This window comes from Oryctolagus cuniculus, chromosome 1 (genome assembly GCF_051225735.1).
Source record: "Oryctolagus cuniculus isolate XC-2025 breed Fujian yellow rabbit chromosome 1, ASM5122573v1, whole genome shotgun sequence".
Taxonomy (NCBI): domain Eukaryota; kingdom Metazoa; phylum Chordata; class Mammalia; order Lagomorpha; family Leporidae; genus Oryctolagus; species Oryctolagus cuniculus.
Genome location: NC_142867.1, coordinates 159,841,097 through 159,858,027, shown reverse-complemented (window position 1 = coordinate 159,858,027; position 16,931 = coordinate 159,841,097). Strand labels below are relative to the sequence as shown.

The 16,931-nt window shown below is 43.7% G+C and overlaps 1 protein-coding gene and 1 long non-coding RNA gene across 32 annotated transcripts in view; one reads left to right on the top strand and one right to left on the bottom strand.

Annotated features, from left to right (window-relative positions):
• TRPM3 (transient receptor potential cation channel subfamily M member 3) overlaps window positions 1-16,931 on the bottom strand; it is a 1,000,643-nt gene that overhangs the window by 8,551 nt on the left and 975,161 nt on the right. For all 30 annotated transcript variants that reach the window (XM_089336758.1, XM_089336764.1, XM_070050833.2 and 27 more), the window contains 2 exons: window positions 15,187-15,386; window positions 7,929-8,061 (listed from right to left, as the gene is read on the bottom strand). In XM_089336758.1, coding sequence (XP_089192884.1) covers window positions 7,929-8,061; window positions 15,187-15,386 — 333 coding nt within the window. The remainder of the gene's footprint in view (window positions 1-7,928; window positions 8,062-15,186; window positions 15,387-16,931) is intronic.
• The window catches only part of LOC108176627 (uncharacterized), a 70,878-nt gene that overhangs the window by 48,709 nt on the left and 5,238 nt on the right, over window positions 1-16,931 (top strand). The gene's annotated exons all lie outside the window — the stretch shown is intronic.

Sequence of the window (16,931 nt, the reverse complement as noted above, 5' to 3'; positions counted from 1 at the left end):
CCTTCTGACACCCCCAGGGCCTAGCTGAGGATGAGCACACAGCTTAATGGGCCACATAAGTATTGGGGTGTTGGCTTATCAGGGTTACTAACATAATGAGAATACGGTCTTTAGATGATTTTACTCAGAATTTTGCAATAGAATTTTTAAATGCAGCCTTTTTTAAAATTAGAATATATATATATATATAATTTCTACTCCATGGACTGGGATTGTTTTTATTTCACATCTGTGCTGTACTACTTTGTTGTTATTCAGGAAAATCTTTTTAGGCTATGTGCTGCGCAAGCAAGCACGCAATCATCTTTTCAGAATTCTGTGCCTCCAAAGGAGTTAATGCAGCACTGCCATGGAGGCACTCCGGGATGTGCTAATCTAAAGCAATCCTCTCATTGATAGAGGAAGCAAAAATCAAGAAATTTAACCAGGAGTACCTGAAGTAATTTGTGGTACTTCTCTCTCTGGGTAGCTGCTCACAGATGCCCATACTGTGGTTATTTCTAGATGTCTCCACCCTCCCTATCATAGATTCTTAAGGCTGTAGTCTCATACTTCCTTTTCCACCTTCATGTTGCCAGCTCAGTACTGCCAGGTACCCATAAATGCTTATTGAGTTAATAGTGGCTGCGAACTTGATGTCAGTGGTCCCTCTGGCCGTTTACTTACAAAGACAGTGCCAATATTGAAAATAAAGTTGTACCATGGTTTTCACTTGTTCCAATTAACCTGGAAAAAACCAATCTATGCCAAATTAGGGTATGAGCCCAAATTTTAAATATTTCGAGTATAAATTTGATAGTGCTCCCTTTTCAACTCCCACCGCCGACCTTTTGGTGTATCTGAATAAGACCTATTCACATTTTTTCTAGACAGCACAAAGCTGCTTTTCCAAGCCCGTGATATGCAAAGGAAATTGCCTGATTTCTGAGCCTTAAAAAGAACATGCTTTGTGCAGACCATGGCTGCAGGACGTGTTCCACAAAGAACAGTGGGGACTGGAGCTGGGTCTCCCTGGCGGGGTGCTGGTGGGGGTGTGAATGAGGGCACTGCCTCTGCTGGGGAGGAATTTATCCTTGTATGCCAGAGACACATGTGGATTCCCTCCCAGGGGACCTGTAGGCTTTTGCAGAAGTCTTTCTTCCTGGCCAGTGGTGAGGAGGTAACTTCCCCAACTTCGCTAACCCTCTCATGGATCCCTCGGTCTCCCTTCTCCCAGCCTGAGGCCCTGGACTGCTTTCAAAGGCCCTGTTTCTTAGCCTTCTTTCCTTTGCTCCCTCCTGCCACCCCATAACCAACACAGCACGTCTCAGGGGCCAGCCTCACTCTGTCACCATCTTCAGGTGTAAACCCCAGAGCTTGTGCACTGGCCTGTTTGTGTCTGGCAAACCCCAGGCGATTTGCTCAGTGAACATGAGTGATTCTGAAGGAAAAATACAACTATTCCTTCTTTTACTTCATTTGTATAAATATAGCCCATGAAACAGGTAACAATAACGAGTTCATGTGTCTTATAGACTTACATACGATTACTTTTTCAGCATCTAAACTGTGGTGCCTGATTTTGCAAAAACTGCAGTTTTATTTTTTTGTGATGCAATGTTTCAATAAGTGGATAAAATGTTTCTTAATGAGAGACTAGAGGAGCACTGATCATGTGTTTCTGTAGAATGAGACAGTTTAATAATTCTCTAGGTCCTTTGTCCCACTAGGATTTTTTTTTTTTGCTTATTTATTTATTTGAAAGGCAGAGTGAGAGCCAGAGTGAGTGAGTGAGTGAGAGAGAGAGGAGGAGGCAGGAGGGAGGAGGGAGGAGGGAGGGAGGGAGGGAGAGAGAGAGAGAGCGCTCTTCCATTTTCTGATTATTTCCCCAAATACCTGCAACAGCCAGGGCTGGGCCAGACCAATCCCAGAACTCCATCTGGGCCTCCCATATGGTTCAGGGACCCTGAGCCATCATCTGCTACTTCCCACGTGCATTAGCAAGAAGCCAGATTGGAAGTAGAGGAGCCAGACTCACACTGGGCGCTATAATATAGTGTGCAAGCATCCCAAGCAGCCACATGACTTCTTGTTGCATGTCCCCTGCAACATGTCTTCCCCCCCCCACCAGTTTTCTTTTCTTTCTCAAGCCCATTGTAGAGATGGTCAGAAGGGACAAAGATACCCTATTAGTATAACTGTCCTTGATTACTCACCTAAGAGCTGAAAAGTATCTCCCTGCCACAGTCTGTGCTGTGGGGGCCTTTCTTCCCACATCCCACCTCCTGTTAGCCCCAGGGACCAAAACCACAGAGAAAATGAGCAAGGGAGAAGCAGACCTGAGGCACCAACAACAAGCTGTGGAAGGGTCAGGTTGTAGGCAGTAAGCTGAACACAGGCAGAGGAGCCCCTGGAGGAGGGGAGGGAGGCAGAGGGGTGCAGAAGGAAGAGGCTCTTCAGAGAAAGCCCGGAGCTGCCCAGTGGGAGTCCCTCGAGTGAGGAGGCATGGCCCCTGGGATTTGACCCAGGGGAAGGGACACACTGGAAGAGGGCCGAGGTACTGCTCTTAACGAAATCTTCACTCTCCTTTGGGCACCATCAGACTTGACTGAAACAAATGAGCTGTCTTCTCCACTGTCATCCAGAATTCTGGGTTTTTTCCCCTATCTAACTGTATGAGCATTTAGGTCACAGACTTATCTGGGAGTTTTAATGTTGAGGTTATAAAAGAATAGAATGCCCTAGGGTCAAATGTCTGTACATTTGCTGCATCACAGGTATAAATAGGCCTGAGGAGCTAACCAAGAGTTCTGGGTCATGATTATAGTCCCTGGGAGCTGACTCTGATGAAATAATTCAGGAGGTAATGGAGAGATATAGATAAGAATCAAAGAGTCAACATAATGTCCAAGAAGATAAGACACATGAAGTGATAAAGGAGTCCAATGTTGTGGCACAGTGAGTAAGCTGCCCTCTGTGATGGTGGCATCCCATGCAGCACCAGTTCGAAGCCCAGTTTCTCCAGTTCTGACCCAGTTCCCTGCTAATGTGCCAGGGAAGGCAGTGGAAAATGGCCCAAGTATCTGAACTCTTGCCATCTGTGTGGGAAACCCAGATGAAGCTCCTGGCTCCTGCTTTGATCTGGCCAAGCAGTGGCTGCTATGGCCATTTGGGGAGTGAACCAACAGATGGAAGATCTCTCTGACTTTCCCTCTCTCTCTCTCTCTCTCTCTAACATTGCCATTCAAATAAAATAAAGTAAAATAAAATAAGAAAAAGAGAGGAATTATGGAAAGGGAGAGGTGTGAGGACATTTGCATTATCTCATGTGAACAAGCCCAGGTTTTAATTCATTTTAAACCTCTCTGAACCAAAGCCAGGTTTGAGATGCTAAGAACTGTAATGAGATCTATGGCACATAAAATGTGTAGACTGAATCCATCACCAGCACCCACCATATATATGTACAAGGGTACTCTGAGAATCTGGAAAAATCAAACTAAAGATGTCCATGTTGGTAAAAAGACTGAAATCCATGTATAGCGTTTTCTTAGAAAAGTTTATGGAGTGGGCATTTGGGGTGGGGGTTAAGATGCCAGTTTAGGCTCCCACCTCCCATATTGAAGTGCCTATGTTGGAATCCTAGCTCCCTGCTAATGTACACCCTGGAGGCTGTGATGACGGCTTAAGTAGTCAGGTACCTGCCACCCATGTGGGAGACCTGGATTGAGTTTCTGGTTTCTAGCTTTGGCCTGGCCCAGCCCTAGCTTTTGTAGGCATTTGGGGGAATGGACCAGCAAATGGGAGCTCTGTCTGTCTCTGCCTCTCAAGTGAATGAATAAGAAGTAAAATAAAAAATTAAAAAGTTTATGGAAAATGCATATTGTGAAAAAATTATGCATGGATTTGAAATTTTTTGTATAAAATAAACTTATCTTTTAATTTTTCCTTTCTATGAACTTTTCGACATACTCAGATGTTACCTCAATGATTTTATCACTCTGCAGTTAGGTGTTAATGCTCCATTTTGCATATGGGGATTTAGGTTCAGAGGAGTTAATTAAGTTACTTAAGATCACACAGCTAGTTACTGCAGAATCAGTACTAAATCTTTCCATTAACGTGTTCCTTCCATTATGCCATGGACACTAATCAAATATACAGTGCATGCTCCAAATAGTCATGAATGAATGAATAAAGGAATTAAGCCTAGGCTCTAACTACAACACAGGGAATTAAGTTCCATGTAGACAGCACATTTACGGCTGATGCTATTTCAAGCAAAGTGTATCCTGTGCTGAGAAAGTGAGCAGGGTAGTGGGCAATGTGCTGGAAAGCAGGGTAAATAGTTGAAGCATCTTGGAGTACTTCATTTGGAAAAGACAAAGCAAAGTGAGGAGATGATAGTGGTCCTCACATATGTGAAATATTCCCTCGGAGAGAAAAGAGTTCAGTCTTTTTCTGTTTTTGTTGGTAAGATTCTTGTGGGCAATGTGTCCTCTCTTCCAGGAGGTGGGCACAGAGAGGCTGGGTGTAACTAGATGGTGCACTCTTTAAAGCCGCACCCCCCATTCCCTCCTCCTGCCCAGGCTATTGCTCATGCCAGTTGCTCAGGACATATGAGGGCATTTCAAAAAGTTTATGGAAAAATGGAATTTTCAATTTTTTGCTGTAAAAAATTGAAACTTATGCATAATATTCTCACAATCTGCCTTTTCCATCAACTTTCTTTTTTTTGACAGGCAGAGTGGACAGTGAGAGAGAGAGACAGAGAGAAAGGTCTTCCTTTGCCGTTGGTTCACCCTCCAATGGCTGCCGTGGCTGGCGCACCGCGCTGATCCAATGGCAGGAGCCAGGTACTTATCCTGGTCTCCCATGGGGTGCAGGGCCCAAGTACTTGGTCCATCCTCCACTGCACTCCCTGGCCACAGCAGAGAGCTGGCCTGGAAGAGGGGCAACCGGGACAGAATGCAGCGCCCCGACTGGGACTAGAACCTGGTGTGCCAGCGCCGCAAGGCAGAGGATTAGCCTAGTGAGCCGCGGCACCGGCCTCCATCAACTTTTGTAGTATCCATGTATCTGTTAAATTGCTACTGGGTCTTTGGCATCTGAAAACTGAAAAGGACAAGGACTTTTCAGAATCAGCTTTCTAAGAGGTGTTAATGATCTCCTGAATACTTGAATTTAGCTCTTTACATACCAAAAGTGTGATTTAGTAATGAACCATTTAGGTTAATAATTATGGAAGCGTCTTTGTATTTCTAAGGAGACTCATGCAAATATGACTTTGAAGGCAGTGGCAGGCACAAATATGGTGCTCACTATATAATAAAGCCCTTTCCCATGTCCTCCACAGGGAAAAGAGCCAGCTTTTAATATTTCTGAGGTCAAACCTCTGTATTGGGGTTGTCTGTCATGCAGGTGGAATTATGCAGTATTCTATGCACTATATGGAATGTACACAGTTAATGTAGGTAAATCCAGTCCTAGGTACCTGTACAAATGTGTATATGCTTATACACACACACACACACACACACACACACGTGTGGATATAGCTCTGTCAATCAAATGCAAATAGGACAGTAGATTTTTGCCTATCACTGCACCCAGAAAGAACATACCCTAGAGGACATGTGAGATGGGCAATAGGAGTATCTGCTTGGTAAATCTGTTCCCTTGTGCACCCCATTCTGTTTCTGTTGTACAGAATGCAATTCTAGTGTTTAAATGTTATTTTTGGGTACAATCACAAATGCAAAAAAAAAAAAAAAAACCCTCAGCAACAACAATGCGCCCACACTAACACAGACAGAGGACACTTCTGTGGTACCTGGCCTTGGCCAGCCTGTAACCTCAGGTCAGTGTAATGCCCAGGACCCAGAGAGGGTGGGTCTTGATTTCTGGAATACTGCCCCTCCCCCTCTTTGAGGAGAAGGCTCTGTAAGCACCCAGAGAGGAGCAGGGTCTTGGAAGGAGTAGTCACAGCGTTTGCAGACCAAGGGTGGGGTGCTCAGGTGGAGGTGCTACAGTTCCTTGAAACTGGTGACCCGGGCACAGTATGCGTATATGTGCTAGTGTCTGCACCTCCTCCTGCTAATCCCTGAGAGGCAAAGGCTTCCTTGTATCTTAGCATTTCTTCCTCCCAAGACTACAGCTTTTCTGAATTCAAAAGCATTTCAAAGACATGTGCTTTGTAAATAAGTCTGAGCAATGAGTAATATGTCCACATGGCACAATTTTTCTGGGAACCATATGATTATACCTCCATTAATAAATAGCTTTCCCAAGGCCTGAGAGTGAGAGAGATCCTCAGATTTCCAATTCCTTCCTCTGTTTGCCAGAAAATTACTTTACATTGTATTCTTCTAAAATACTCTATTGTGTAGTGACAGATGTGCATAAAATCTGTCCATGGCTTTAAAGTTTATTAATATTTTCTGATCTTATGGATACAGTCACTCAATGGTAGGGGTGTATGTAGCTTCTTATCCAGACTACATTCTTTAAAGATGTAAAGGGCCAGGGATAAAAACAAGATGCTATTTATATAATTCCTGCAGAATCACCAGAGACTGTCTGAAATGGGTAAACAGACAAAATGTCATTTCATGAAAACTAGATGTGACTCCCTTGAATCTTAGAAGCCTGAGTCATATTGACTAAACTCATCAATATATTATACCTTTCTATCCTATTTTTAATTTGCTTCTGCCATCTTCATGTTGCAAATGTTTAAAACTTAGTTACATCAATACTTTGTAACACTTTGGGTGCTCTTTGGGACAGTGATTCCCAAATGCTGGATTTTGGACACATTGGTGCATGATAAAGGTGTTATTAGTCTATAGCAAACGAAGACACATAAGAAAATATAAGTGCATTTACATGAAGCTAGATTATTAGATTTAAAGGATTTTCTTCATCTGGGGATTTGTCATTTTTTTTTTAAGATTTGATTTTTTATTTATTTGAAAGCCAGAGCTAGAGAGAGAGAGAGAGAGAGAGAGAGGAAGAGAAAGAGACACACAGGGAGATCTTCATCAACTGGCTCACTTCCCAAATGGCTGCAATGACCAGGGCTGGCCCAGGCTGAAGCCAGGAGCCTGGAATTCCATTAGGGTCCCTAACATGTGGACAGGGGCTCAAGTACTTGGGTTACCTTTTGTTACCTTCCCAGGTGCATTAGCACTGAGCTGGATTGGAAGAGAAGTAGCCAGTACTTGAACTTGTGCTCATATGGGATGTTGATGTCACAGGTGGTGGCTTAACTCTCTGTGCCACAATGCTAGCCCCATTTGTGGATTTTTTCCTTATAGCTCTGCTGCTTATACTAGCTATTTCATCAATGAGAGCTAAAAGTATATAACTACTGGGTAGAAAAATCTGCTTTTATTTCCTTGTGTTTATTTTGCTGTATAAAATGAGCAAAACAAAGCAGTTTGGGGAATAAAGAGACCTCTAATCATTATTTTAACTAATTTAAAACAAGTCTTTTGGTGTCATCTAATTTGAAGGTATTGAGCAAGCTTATCAGCCAGGCACTAAGACCATTCTACTCCTCTGAAGAAGGTACTCAGTGGGACACACAAAACACAAACTTGCTGGAGAACCTGGAGTTGGGCTGAGTCTCTCGAGTTTTTACCTGCTCAGGACTTTCTAATTTCTAGTCTGAACCAGCAACTCCAGCCCTATTCCAGACACTCAACAATCTGCACTGTCAAAGGGGGAATAGCTACTGCCTACTGGAGAAGGCTGGCATCTTTAGTCTGGGGTTTTGATCCGCAGATACGTTAGGCAATGTCCTGTTCTCTCATAAGCTCCATGGTTTCTGGGACAATAAAAATAAACACAAGACATCTGAGTTTCGTAGCTGTGCAAAGAAATTTGGCTGATAGAGTATGCCATGCCATCAAATGTGTGTAGAGGCATGGCCCTGTGGAACACACCTTTCTGAAGTCACCCGTATCCTTTCATCGTTGGACGAGTTGAACCGATCATCCTTTTCTCTGAAATATTCCTCTATACATTGCTCTTCGAAATCATGTACTTTTTTGAGCTCATCATCGGTTATGAACAGTTCTGTGAAAAGAAAAAGAGAGCCATGAGTCACAGGAGAAGAGCAATGCCATTGCATTGGTGGGACTAATGATAGTTTTTATATCAATTGGTGTTGGGAAGAGGGGCTTGGATTCTTTAATAAGTCCAAACCAAGTCCAAATCCAAATAAGCAACTTGCATTGCTGGCTTCCTTCTGAACATTAGCTTCACTGTGAGTCTCTGAAGTTCACTTGAGTGTATCTGGTTTAGTACAGAAGTTGGCTAGAACTATACAAGTCGCAAAGCCAAGAACCAAACTAACTCAACGAAAAGGAAGCTATTCAGAGCCTGGAAGTTTCCCAAAACTCAACAATTCTGCACTGGGGTGTGGCCGACAGATATTGTAGACAGGGTTTACTAAAAGTCCTTTTGCAACTACATTTCCCTTTCCCCCATCCCATCTCTGAGGGGGAAGAGATAACCACATGCATCCCGGTCCAGTCTCCCATGAAGCCAGCAGCAAGCGTGAGACAAGAAACAATAGTTTGGGACAAGAAACAATAGAAGTCTGCTACAGGAAGGGGTGGTGTTGCTTTTCTGATAAAATACAGAGATGTGACGACTTCTTTCCACATTATTCCACTTTCCCCTCTATTCCTCCTTTAAACATAAATGTGATGACTAGAGATGCAGCAGCTTTTCTGTGACCCTGAAACCAAACAACTTGCCAAGAAATAGCTGAGCCTAAAAATAGGAGTACTCTGGGTCTTTAACTTCAGTGAGCCATTGTCTAGCTCTGGGCTAACTAGCTCTTTTCTTTTTGTCAAATGAGATAAACAAAGCTTTAGTTATTTGTGTCATTGTTAGCATGGTTTTCAGTTAACAGATGTAAACCAACTCATAATACATTATGAAGTACAAAAACCAACTCACGGATACAGCAATGTAGAAATAGCCCAGTGGGAAACTGAATCAGGGTGAAGGGGAGAGAGCTACTTTAGAAAAATCATGAATGGGAGAGGTCCCTCTTCTCATCCTTGGCCCTTGAGATTCCACAGGGATTGGCCCAAATGTTTGGAGCCCTGGATTTCAGAGTGTTAGGAATTTAGTTTCTTGAGGTTGCCATTGCTTGCTTGGATGCATGAGTCTGAATTTACTTGAATCATGGAAAACAGGTCCATAAAAAACTTGTGAGAAGGAAACACTGGCACCAAGACCACTCTCCTCAAATATGGCAGAGTTCTTGAGGTGGAAAGAGTTTGGTCAGAAGGGGACATTGGAGATGTGGTCATGAAGTTACACAGAACAGTTGTGTGCTAGGAGGAGGGGAATGGAGACAGGAAGATTTTGGGGACACTCAAAGTATAGAAACCTTCTTGCTGTTGCTGTATTTAGGAACAAAAGGAATGTACTTACTACTTAGGTTACCGGCACCTTAAATGCCTCATTGGACTTCTTTGGCTATATATAAGGGACATTAAAAAAAAACATTTCTTTTTTTTAACTTTTATGTAATGAATATAAATTTCCAAAGTACGGCTTATGGATTACAATGGCTTCCCCCCCATAACGTCCCTCCCACCCGCATCCCTCCCCTCTCCCACTCCCTCCCCCCTTCCATTCACATCAAGATTCATTTTCGATTCTCTTATATACAGAAGATCAGTTAGCATACATTAAGTAAAGATTTCAACAGTTTGCTCCCACACAGAAACATAAAGTGAAAAATAATAGATGATTTTTTTTTGACAGGCAGAGTGGACAGTGAGAGAGACAGAGAGAAAGGTCTTTCTTTGCCGTTGGTTCACCCTCCAATGGCCACCGCGGCCAGTGCACCGCGCTGATCCAATGGCAGGAGCCAGGTACTTATCCTGGTCTCCCATGGGGTGCAGGGCCCAAGCACTTGGGCCATCCTCCACTGCACTCCCTGGCCACAGCAGAGAGCTGGCCTGGAAGAGGGGCAACCGGGACAGAATCTGGTGCCCCGACCAGGACTAGAACCCGGTGTGCCGGCGCCGCAAGGTGGAGGATTAGCCTAGTGAGCCATGGCACCGGCCTAATAATAGATGATTTTTTAAATGATGATGAAATCAGATCAGACCTATTGTCATGTTTAATCCCATTGAGTGTCAAGTTGGGAATTGATAATTTCTTCTTCTTCTTCTTCTTCTTCTTCTTCTTTTTTTTTTTTTTTTTTTTTTTTTTTTTACAGAAGATCAGTTTAGTATACATTAAGTAAAGCTTTCAACAGTTTGCACCCCCATAGAAACACAAAGTGAAATATACTGTTTGAGTACTCGTTATAGCATTAAGTCTCAATGTACAACACATTAAGGACAGAGATCCTACATGAGGAGTAAGTGCACAGTGACTCCTGTTGTTGACTTTTCAAATTGACACTCTTGTTTATGGCCTCAGTAATCTCCCCATGCTCCAGTCATGAGTTTCCAAGGCTATGGAAGCCCCTTGAGTTCTCTGACTCTTATCTTGTTTAGACACAGTCATAGTCAAAGTGGAGGTTCTCTCCTCCCTTCAGAGAAAGGTACCTCCTTCTTTGATGGCCTGTTCTTTCCACTGGGATCTCACTCACAGAGATCTTTCATTTAGTTTTTTTTTTTTTTTTTTTTTTTTTTTTGCCAGAGTGTCTTGGCTTTCCATGCCTGAAATACTCTCATGGGCTTTTCAGCCAGATCCGAATGCCTTTAGGGCTGATTCTGAGGCCAGAGTGCTGTTTAGGACATCCGCCATTCTATGAGTCTGCTGTGTATCTCACTTCCCATGTTGGATCACTCTCCCCTTTATTTATTCTATCGGTAGTATTAGCAGGTACTAGACTTGTTTATGTGCTCCCTTTGACTCTTAGTCCTTTCATTATGATCAATTGTGAACTGAAATTGATCACTTGGACTAGTGAGATGGCATTGGTACATGCCACCTTGATGGGATTGAATTGGAGTCCCCTGGTATGTTTCTAACTCTACCATTTGGGGCAAGTCAGCCTGAGCATGTCCCAGATTGTACATCTCTTCCCTCTCTTATTCCCACTCTTATGTTTAACAGGGATCACATTTCAGTTAAATTTCAACACTTAAGAATAACTGTGTATTAATTACAGAATTAAACCAGTCATATTAAGTAGAGCAGACAAAAAAAACTACTAAGAGGGATAATGTATTAAGTTGTTCATCAACAGTCAGGGCTATGCTGATCAAGTCACCGTTTCCCATAGTGTCCGTTTCACTTCAGGAGGTTTCCTTTTTGGTGTTCAGTCAGTTGTCACCGATCAGGGAGAACATATGGTATTTGTCCCTTTGGGACTGGCTTATTTCACTCAGCATGATGTGTTCCAGATTCCTCCATTTTGTTGCAAATGACTGGATTTCGTTGTTTCTTACTGCGGTATAGTATTCTAAAGAGTACATATCCCATAATTTCTTTATCCAGTCTGCCGTTGATGGGCATTTAGGTTGGTTCCAGGTCTTGGCTATTGTGAATTGTGCTGCAATAAACATTAAGGTGCAGACTGCTTTTTTGTTTGCCAATTTAAATTCCTTTGGGTAAATTCCAAGGAGTGGGATGGCTGGGTGGAACGGTAGGGTTATAGTCAGGTTTCTAAGGAATCTCCAGACTGACTTCCATAGTGGCTTTACCAGTTTGCATTCCCACCAACAGTGGGTTAGTGTCCCTTTTTCCCCACATCCTCGCCAGCATCTGTTGTTGATAGATTTCTGTATGTGAGCCATTCTCACCAGGGTGAGGTGAAACCTCATTGTGGTTTTGGTTTGCATTTCCCTGATTGCTAGTGACCTTTTTTCTTAAAAAAATCCATCAATATGGCAAGTTCTATAATAAAAATTAAAATTTACACTTCAGAGTGTTTTTATCTGAGGCTCTGCAGGAACATGGCAGTGCCCTGAGTTCTTTTTATTCAAGCTACAGTGAAAAGTTCACTTTCTTCTGATAGATCAACACAGTTAAGGGCCCTCATCCGTGTTCCTCAGCTTTTCTGACCCAGCCGTGTGTCCTGTGACCTGGGCATGCTTTTATTGTTCCTATTGGTGACAGCAACAAGAAGATCATGAACTTGAGCTTCAGGGAACTGGTTTCCACCTTGCCCAGTGTCTGGCCTTCTGTAAGGGAGCAGGCATTGGAGTGGAAACGGATATCTGGGCCATTCCACTGCCTGCATTGTGTTTCTAGACACTATCCTAAGCTATCTGCATAAGTGAGATTCTCCTTCCACCATGAACACCTCCTGCTTTATTGTAAGTGACTGGCGGCCCTGGGTTCACCCTCCAGTGCAGTGGGGAAGATTTTATATTATCCCCTGCCCCTGATACAGCAATCTGTGCTCTTCCATGCTGGCCAAGTTTCCTGAGTAGAAAAGCTGAGTTCATCTCATCAGTCATTCTCTGCCCTCAAGCTTTCTATTTGCCTAAATCCATAATTCACATGGGAACTATAATTTGGAATTCATATCTCTCTCCAACTCTCCACTTGATGTTGAGAAAAAAGTTGGGCATTGCTATGTCAGGGAGGTTAAGAGTTTCTCATTTAGGAAATTCAAATGGCCAACAGACACATGAAAAAATGTTCATGGTCACTAGCCATCAGGGAAATGCAAATCAAAACCACAATGAGGCTTCACCTCACCCCGGTGAGAATGGCTCACATTCAGAAATCTACCAACAACAGATGCTGGCAAAGATGTGGGGAAAAAGGGACACTAACCCACTGTTGGTGGGAATGCAAACTGGTAAAGCCACAATGGAAGTCAGTCTGGAGATTCCTTAGAAACCTGACTATAACCCTACCATTCAACCCAGCCATCCCACTCCTTGGAATTTACCCAAAGGAAACTAAATTGGCAAATAAAAGAGCTGTCTGCACCTCAATGTTTATTGCAGCTCAATTCACAATAGCTAAGACCTGGAATCAACCTAAATGCCCATCAACAGTGGACTGGATAAAGCAATTATGGGATATGTACTCTATAGAATACTATGCAGCAGTAAAAAACAATGAAATCTGGTAATTTGCAACAAAATGGAGGAATCTGGAAAACATCATGCTGAGTGAATTAAGCCAGTCCCAAAGGGACAAATATCATTTGTTCTCCCTGATTGGTGACAACTAACCGAGCACTAAAATGGAAACCTGTTGAAGTGAAATGGACACTATGAAAAACAATGACTTGATCAGCCCTTGCCCTGTTGATGAACAACTTAATACTTTATCCCTCTTAGTATTTTTTTTTTGTTCTACTTAATACTATTGGTTGAACTATTCAATTAACACACAATTATTCTTAGATGTTTAAAGTTAACTGAAAAGTGATCTCTGTTAAATATAAGAGTGGGAATAAGAGAGGGAGGAGATGTACAGTTTGGCACATGCTCAATTGGACTTGCCCCAAATGGTAGAGTTAGAAATGTGCCAGGGGATTCAATTCAATCCCATCAAGGTGGCATGTATCAATGCCATCTCACTAGTCCAAGTGATCAGTTTCAGTTCATAATTGATCATAAGGATAGGATTAAGAGTCAAAGGGATCACATAAACAAGACTAATGTCTGCTAATACTAACTGATAGAATTAAAAAGGAGAGAACGATCCAACACGGGAAGTGGGATACACAGCAGACTCATAGAATGGCAGATGTCCTAAACAGCACTCTGGCCTCAGAATCAGCCCTTAAGGCATGCAGATCTGGCTGAAGAGCCCATGAGAGTATTTCAGGCATGGAAAGCCAAGACACTGTGGCAAAAAAAAAAACAAAAAAAAAAAAAAAAAAAAAAACAAAAAAACCAAACAAACAAAACACCTAAATGAAAAATCTCTGCGAGTGAGATCCCAGAGGAAAGAATGGGCCATCAAGGATGGAGGTGCCTTTCTCTGAAGGGAGGAGAGAACTTCTACTTTGACTATGGCCTTGTCTAAATGGGATCAGAGCCGGTGAACTCAAAAGGTTTCCATAGCCTTGGCAACTCATGACAAGAGCCTCGGGTGATTACTGATGCCATAAACAAGAGTATCAATTGTTAAATCAACAACAGGAGTCACTGCACTTACTCCTCATGTAGGATCTCTGTCCTCAATGTGTTGTACTATGTGAATTAGCGGTATAACTAGTACTGAAAATAGTACTTTATACTTTGTGTTTCTGTGTGGGTGCAAACTGTTGAAATCTTTACTTAGTATATACTAAATTGATCTTCTGTATATAAAGATAATTGAGAATGAATCTTGATGTGAATGGGATGGGAGAGGGAGCAGGAGATGGGGTGGTTGTGGGTGGGAGGAAGGTTATGGGGGGAAAAAGCCACTATAATCCAAGAGCTGTACTTTGGAAATTTATATTTATTAAATAAAAGTTAAAAAAAGTGTTTCTCATTTAGAGAAGCAATTGGTTAGATGTCTTTCATTTCAAATCTTAGATACACCAATGATTACATGGAAGGAGGTAGATTTCTGAGCCACTGACTCAGAGGCTCTTGTTCATAGATTAATGTGTATCTGCCTTACACATTTTGAGAAACCATAGTAGCTTGCTTGTATGGAGCTGGATACCCGTGGTTTGTAACTCAGGGTGGGCCCCTGGGGCAGTCAGAAATTTCCAGGAGCTACTGGAATTCAGTGTGTGGAGGCCAGGCATGGAATCTCTGGCAATGTGTGGCATAATCTTACACAATATGAAGCATTCTTCCCAGGCCAATGGAATCTCCTTTTAGAAACACTGGTGGCTAGCAGGTGCATGACAGAGGATCTTGTCTTTTGTCCTCTGAATAGAAAGCAGGACCAGTTTCCTTATGAGCTCATATAGGCACAACCTCTAAGACTTAGGAAAATATTTAAGACTTGAAAAACTTACAGGTCCAGAAATAATAATGGGAAAATCAAGCTTAGTTGCTTGCAACTCAACTCACACAGTGATTAAATAATACATAATGGAGTGCTGACTGTCTATATGGTTGGTATACTCTGCAGCACAACCCCTGGAAAGTCAGAAACTCAGGACCTATGAAGGTGCTAAAATAGCTTTGTGTTATGAAGCGGGACAGAAGGCTAAGAATGCCCAGTTCCAGCCTCTACTGTCTTCTTCCCGACACTGCAGGAGGAAGTAGGGGTTCTGATTTGTGGTTGCTGGGGCTGTCACTTGAAACTTACTCAGGCCGTAGTCCCGCTCATCTGGGTCGCTCTCATGCTTCCTCCACCGGCAGCACAGGTGCTGGAATATCATGGTCATGTGACTGAAGATAATGAGCGGTGGTGGCAGAACTGGCCTTTCATGGAAAGTCATGATGAGCTGATACCTCTGAAACTTCCACACTTGGTTGGATATCGATTTGACCTCAAAAAATGTATTGCTGAAACAGAGACCAGAGAAAACCAAGTGAGGAGATCCAGTGTTGTCTTATTTATTTATTTATTTTTGACAGGCAGAGTTAGACAGTGAGAGAGAAAGAGACAGAGAGAAAGGTCTTCCTTCCCTTGATTCCCCTCCAAAATGGCCACCACGGCAGGCACGCTGCGCTGATCCGAAGCCAGGAGCCAGGTGCTTCCTCCTGCTCTCCCATCGGGTGCAGGGCCCAAGGACCTGGGCCATCCTCCACTGCACTCCCGGGCCACAACAGAGAGCTGGACTGGAAGAGGAGCAACCAGGACAGAATCCGGTGCCCCAACTGGGACTAAAACCCCGGGGTGCTGGCACCGCAGGCGGAAGATTAACCTAGTGAGCCACGGCGCCGGTGTCTTATTTATTTTTATTATGATTATTTTTAATAATGATCTTATACTTTTTTAAAGATTTATTTTATTTACTTGAAAGGTAGATTTAGGGAGAGAGGGGGAGGGAGAGGGAAGGAGATACAGATACATCTTTCACCCACTGGTTCACTCCCTAAATGGCTGCACAAACTGGGACTGGGCCAGGCGGAAACCAGGAATCAGGAGCTTCATTCAGGTCTTCTATATGGGTTCAGCTGTCCAGGGACTTGGGCCATATTCTGCCTTCCTGGGCACATTAGCAAGGAGCTAGATGGGAAGTTGGAGCAGCCAGGATTCAAACTGTTTCCCACATAGGATGCTGGCATTGCAGGCTGCAGCTTAACCTGCTGTACCACAGTGCTGGCCCTCCCCAATGTCCTTTTTTTTTTTTTTTTTTTTTTTTTTTTTGACAGGCAGAGTGGACAGTGAGAGAGAGAGACAGAGAGAAGGGTCTTCCTTTTGCCGTTGGTTCACCCTCCAATGGCTGCCACGGCCAGCGCGCTGTGGCCGGCGCACCGCGCTGATCCAATGGCAGGAGCCAGGTACTTATCCTGGTCTCCCATGGGGTGCAGGGCCCAAGCACTTGGGCCATCCTCCACTGCACTCCCTGGCCACAGCAGAGAGCTGGCCTGGAAGAGGGGCAACCGGGACAGAATCTGGCGCCCCAACCGGGACTAGAACCCGGTGTGCCGGTGCCACAAGGTGGAGGATTAGCCTAGTGAGCCGCGGAGCCGGCCCCCAATGTCCTTTTAAAAAAAGATTTTATTTATTTATTTGAAAGAGTCTTTCTCACACAGAAAGAGAGAGGGAGAGAGGGAGAGAGGGAGAGAGATTGATTTTTCATCTGCTGGTTCATTCCCCAAATGGCTGCAATGGTCAGGGCTTGGCCAGGCAGAGTCCAGGAGCCAGGAGTTCCATCCAGGTCTCCTGTGGGGGTGGCAGGGGCCCAAGCGCTTGTGCCATCTTTCGGGCTTTCCCAAGTGCATTAGCCGTGAGCTGGATCAGAAGCAGAGCAGCCGGGACTCACCCTGGTGCCCCAACGTGGGATGCTGTGTAGTAGGTGGCTGACCCTCTGATACATGCTGGGCCCAATCCAGTGTCTGCTGGAGCCTCAGCCCTCCTCCCGCCCTGCTCCCCCTGGCCAG